Source organism: Anopheles cruzii, unplaced genomic scaffold (genome assembly GCF_943734635.1).
Source record: "Anopheles cruzii unplaced genomic scaffold, idAnoCruzAS_RS32_06 scaffold01352_ctg1, whole genome shotgun sequence".
Taxonomy (NCBI): Eukaryota; Metazoa; Arthropoda; class Insecta; order Diptera; family Culicidae; genus Anopheles; species Anopheles cruzii.
In genome coordinates this window covers 1-5,620 of record NW_026454937.1, presented here as the reverse complement: position 1 = coordinate 5,620, position 5,620 = coordinate 1, and the positions used below count along the sequence as shown (strand labels likewise).

Below are 5,620 nucleotides of genomic sequence, written 5' to 3'. Positions count from 1 at the left end.
CACCGACATGTTGTCAACAGAGACACTAAACCGGAAAGCCCATAGCAGCCGTCGCAATAACCAGGCCTACTCTTGTTCTCATTGCCCCGCAACTTATCATCTTTTACGCGAGTTGAAGCTTCACATTCGCTGTCACATGGCCAAAACGCCTCACGTGTGTGAAACTTGTTACAAAAAATTCCCTTCACGTAAAACGCTAAAGGAGCACATCCGCGCTCATACAGCCGAAAGGCCTTATGTGTGTAAAGTCTGTGAAAAAGCGTTCACATCACTAGGGAATCTGCGGCATCATTCGAAATGGCACAATCAGGACCACCCCCATCAGTGTCCTTATTGCTCTTTGAAGTTTCCTTGGTTATCTTACCTAAAGATTCATATCCGTACTCACACCGGCGAAAGGCCATACCAGTGTAAAGTCTGTGACAAAGCCTTCCATTCATCAAGCGCACTAACAAACCATACGAAAATTCATCATCAGGACCAACAGCATCAGTGTCCTCAATGTCCGTTAATGTTCCCCGTCCTTATCCAATTGAAAGTCCACATCCGTACTCACACAGGGGAAAGGCCATTTCAGTGCAAAGTCTGTGACAAAACGTTCAGGTCCTCAAGCAATCTGACAGAACATTTGAAAATTCACAATAAGGAGCAACAGCATCAGTGTTCTTATTGTTCATTAAAGTTCGTGCGGTTATCCCGACTAAACGAACACATCCGCACTCATACCGGCGAAAGGCCTTATGTGTGTAAAGTATGTGAAAAAGCGTTCATATCAGAAAGCAATCTGCGGCAACATTCGAAAATGCACAAAAAGGACCAACAGCATCAGTGTCCGACCTTTCCCAATTGAAAACCCACATCTGTACTCACACCAGCGAAAGGCCATTCCAGTGTAAAGTCTGTGACAAAACGTTCAGCACAACACTTCAAGATTCACAAGAAGGATGAACCTCATTAATCTACATAGTCCATTCAAATATGGGTTTGTATAATATTGAATTTTGTACGATTGCTGAATCAGCGCAATAAAATTAATATTCTGCAAAAATCTGGACTGTGAATGAAATAAGAAATGTTTAAAATAACGAAAGAAAAAAGCAATGAAATGATGATAAGTCCCACCCCTGCATAGGTTTGAGAAGAACGGATTTATCTATAGATAATTACAAAATAACAAAAAATCAGCGAGAAGGGGCATGGGAGCAAACGGTCCTGCCTTGCAACAAAGACTCCCTCCAACGCTCGCGGTCAAGCGGCTTCGTCCACCAACTTGCTACACCCGCCGTTCTCGTATCGCTATCGATGAAATCCTGCCATATCGGTTGGTTCGTCGTCCGCTATTTCCATGACATGACCAGCCCACGGAGCCCGGCGAGGCGTGTCGGCACGTGGTGGCACATAGTGCAGTGCGCACAGCTCGCTGTTGTAGCGGCTTCTTCATTGTTGCTCCAAAGTCGGTGCAAAAAGTCAATCTGATCGGCAGCTCCAAAAGTAAGGAAAACTGGTAGAATTGTGTGTGCCTTCTATACTTCCGGAGCGCTCTGGAATGTCACGAAACGCTAATAATGAATGGATTTTTGAAACATCGAACAAGATGCACCAGGCTTTGTAGACCACGACGGAATCCCTTTAATAAATGGAATACCCCAATTCCGATTCAAATCGGAAGCAACTCTGACCCCAAATCATAGATACTGTTTAAATAAAATGATCGAAAGGAATGCAAAAAAAGCTGCCCGTACCAACTGTCAAATCGAAAAATATTCCCTATCAACCCCGAATCGGGAAAATAACCCATAAACAAGAGGAACTCAACGGCAACTCAAAGTAGCTCACCAGCAAAAAGAGTGACAGTTGCTGGGTAGCTAAAGATCGACAGTTTCTTGGCTTGCCATACATTTTTGCCCAGTTTCTCATAGTGTAGACGACGACGACAGACGCTGTCAAAAATCTTTCGGTAGTTCAAGGCAGAAAACCATTGAAGCAAAGTTTGTTTATTCTACAATTGCAAAGTAAACGAATTTACAAAAGTTCTGCTCAGAAATAGACGATTGTAGTGAAAATGGAAGCTTCGGCATTCATTCAGCAAGAGGACGGTGTTGAGTAAGTTGGTGTTTGATGCATATTAAAAGGTATAACATCAACAGTACATCATTTTCCAGAACCGCAGATATCTGTAAAGACCATCTTGGCCACTCTGCCGAACAAACGGTTGGCACAGAATTGTTAATCAAAACTGAAGTTACGGCACCAGATGGTGCGCACCTTTTGCAATTGATTGACCAACCTGATGATTTTTTCGAGTCAGAGGAAAATCCAATTGCCACCAAATTAGAGTACGAAGAGGTCGATAAGCAGCTGCAAACAACGAATGATGTTATGGGTCTTGAACAGGATGACCTTAACACCCATCGTAAAAAACATAAGCACCACCGTCCTCATTATTCCACAACATATCCAACGCAAGAAACGCCTTACTCGGGAAAGGTAAGTGCGAAATGCGGAAAGTAATTTTAAGATGGTGAAAAAACAAAAGTCGTTATTCATGTTATCCGCAGAAAAGAATGGCGAGCCATAACGGAATTGATGGATCGGAGCGTGTGGTCTACGAAAGAGAACGAGTTCTGGTAAGAGCCGCTTTAAAGGATTATGGAGATGGCCGATAGAGTATTATTGTTTGTCTGTTTTCTGTTTTAGTGGACACGTGAACTGATGTTTAAAGTCATTGATGCTATGCAGGAGGAACCACTGCTGTGGAACACCAAGCACGTGCACTTTAAACATCGTTCCAAGAAGAATGCAGCGTTGAAACGAGTTGCTGCCCAGCTGCAGCTACCAACGGAAGCGGTGCGCCAAAAATGGGATGTGCTGAAAAGTTCATACCATAAAAACCGCCGAGCGCTAGAAAGCCAGCCGGCAAGTACGATACGATGGTTTGCCTTCGACAGGCTATCGTTTTTGGCTCCTGCTGGAGAGGTTTCCGGAGCCTCGGATGTAACGGACATCTCAACAAACAGTGAGGTAACTTTTTTTTGTTCTTATTTCAATTACACTATGTGGCACTTGTGGTGGCACACTTTGAAGTTCGAACATTGGAATTGGAATTGCCACCAGGACAAATTGTGTTGCCTTGCATTCTGTCGATACTTCCAGCGGGACAGTATTGACTCCTCGATTCATTGTCCCTGCGCAAAAAAATATGTAGGACAATGCAGGCATTTACAACCTGTTTCGCTTTTACCGGCTGTAATCCTATTTATTGGTCTAGCGAAAACCCTAGACTTTCATGCCAAAATTCCAAAAACATTTTCAATAACGATTCGAGCTCTGCACAGCCGATAGTTATATGTTATTTTTGATAGGTCTGTTGGATGTTCGGGACAGGGCTTCAATGCTTCGATAAAGCAAATGCTTTATTAGCCACCAGGACGTACGATGTAGAAAAAAAGGATGTTAGTTGATATCAATATTAACACACATATAATATTTTTTCAGAACATGGAAGCAACATACATGGGATCACAAACGCTGGCGGAATCATCATCAGAAAGAGGTACGGCCATCCCACCCACGGCACAGGAAACATCTCGGCCAAATAATCTTTCCGGCGGGGAAATTTTGGAAAGGCTCCTGAAGGTGATCGAAGAGGGGTTAAAGAGAGATAACAACCCTACGTGGTCCGATATCCTGGGGTCGTACGTCTCCATGGCGGTGAAGAATGCTGGTAATCGGCCAGATACCGAAATGCGGCGGCTGTATAAGGAGATCATCCGTCTGATGGAGAAGTTTCAGGATGGCGGGCTGGCAGATATGGGGCCATGACCCTCAGCCATCAGCAGTCATCCGCTATTTGAGTGAATACCCAAGGAGCCACGATCTGTCGAATCGTCGGCGGGCCGACGACACGGACACCAAAACGGACACTAGTCGTCGTTAGAGTGTCCCTTTTGCCGACGATACGGACTATAGTCGTCGTTAATGTGACGAAATCAGTCCGGTCGTCGGCAAAAGGGACACTCTAACGACGATTAGAGTCCGTATCGTCAGCAGAAAGGACACTTCAAAGCTGACCGTTTTGACAACGCTTATTTTATGGCTTGTGAGACTTGTTTGTTTACATTAGAACGGTGTATCGTACCGTGTGTGTTATGTGTGTTTGCCAAACATTCTACGCAGTAGACGGCGACGACGGGTCAGGGGTCAGTTTAATTCGTATCGTGTTGTTTTGTTGGTCGCTTATTGTTTAGCCTGAAGGATGTTCAGTTTCATTGGTAAAAGTACAGTACAGACTACAGGTTGTGTCGGTTTATTCCAGAGAACGTGCACGTTCTCTGGAAAGGGTTAGCTAGGTATCAAAAGGAAGAACCTGAAACAATAACAGGAATGAAGCGACAAAGAAAATCAGCGAAGTAGAACTTTCATGCAATATTTCTTAAGAATCTTAGCAAACGATCGGTATTGGAACGGAAGCTGTAAAAGCAACGAGCATAGGTGCAATCGTGAATATGGCTGCTACTACCGGAGCGCTCTAGAAAGTCACGAAATGCTAAGAAACGAATGGTCTTTAGAAACAAGCATTGAACAGGCTTTAGAACAAGATGCACCAGGTATTGTAGACCACGATGGCTTTTCTGTAATCAAAAGAGAACTCCAAATCCGATTCAAATTAAAAGCAACGCCGACCCCAAATCATAGAAGCGTTTTAAATAAACCAACCGACACGAGTGCCCTCGGGCCACTCAAGCTACCAAACTCACAGGAGCGCCGAAATTCGACGTTCCGAAGCTGTCAAAAATCGACCGATTGTCAAAAGGCAGAATCCAGCTCTGTTTAATAAACAAACAAAGTGCAAAGTGGACGCTTTTACAAAATCGCTCAAATAAACGATTGCAGTAAAAATGGAGTCTTCGGCATTGTTTAAAAAAGAGAATGGTGTTGGGTAAGTTGGTGTTCAATAAGGATTAATAGGTATAATAGCGAATTATTTTACAGAAGCGCAAACATATGTAGACGGTGCATGTCGACTAATGATGCTGTGGAAGCTCTAACGCGCGACGAATCCGGACAGTTTACCGGTCTTCAGGTAGTAAAATTGTAGCAATAGACATCTCACTTTGTTCCACAAGAAAAACTAGTCTATGAGTATCTTATTTTTACAGATTGAATTCTCTCCAAGAATTCCATCGTATTTGTGCACGATGTGCGGATCGCGTTTGGAAAAGCAAAACACAGCGAAGAATGGGGCAGATATCTGTAAAGACCATCTTGGCAACTCTGCCGAACAAACGGTTGGCACAGAATTGTTCATCAAAACAGAAGTTACCGCACCGGAAACAGCGCACGATTTACACTTGCTTCAGAGGAGTTGTACTGTTCCTCAAGTAAATGAGACACATGAATGTTGTGGCAACCAACCATTCGAAGCAGAAGAAAACCCAATTACAATTGAATTAGAGTATGTAGATGTCGATGAGCTGTATCGGCTGCAAACGAATGCTATACTGGATCATGAACAGGACGACCTGCAAACAAATCCTTTAGAATTGGTCTGTCAGGATCGAGAAGATCACTCTATGTCGAATAACATGTGTGCAGATGGCACAGAATTGTTAATCAAAAC

At 43.6% G+C, this 5,620-nt stretch overlaps 2 protein-coding genes across 2 annotated transcripts; both read left to right on the top strand.

Annotated features, from left to right (window-relative positions):
- The first annotated feature begins 2,011 nt into the window (after nucleotides 1-2,011).
- LOC128276487 (uncharacterized) lies at nucleotides 2,012-2,511 on the top strand. Its single transcript, XM_053014946.1, has 2 exons — nucleotides 2,012-2,103; nucleotides 2,163-2,511. Exons 1-2 carry the CDS (start codon nucleotides 2,063-2,065, stop codon nucleotides 2,509-2,511), a joined length of 390 nt encoding a protein of 129 aa, XP_052870906.1. The 5' UTR covers nucleotides 2,012-2,062.
- A 52-nt stretch (nucleotides 2,512-2,563) lies between these two features.
- On the top strand, nucleotides 2,564-3,881 carry LOC128276488 (uncharacterized). Its single transcript, XM_053014947.1, has 3 exons — nucleotides 2,564-2,627; nucleotides 2,698-3,021; nucleotides 3,496-3,881. The coding sequence occupies exons 1-3, from the start codon at nucleotides 2,565-2,567 to the stop codon at nucleotides 3,820-3,822; spliced, it is 714 nt and encodes a 237-aa protein (XP_052870907.1). The 5' UTR covers nucleotide 2,564; the 3' UTR covers nucleotides 3,823-3,881.
- Nucleotides 3,882-5,620: the final 1,739 nt, after the last annotated feature.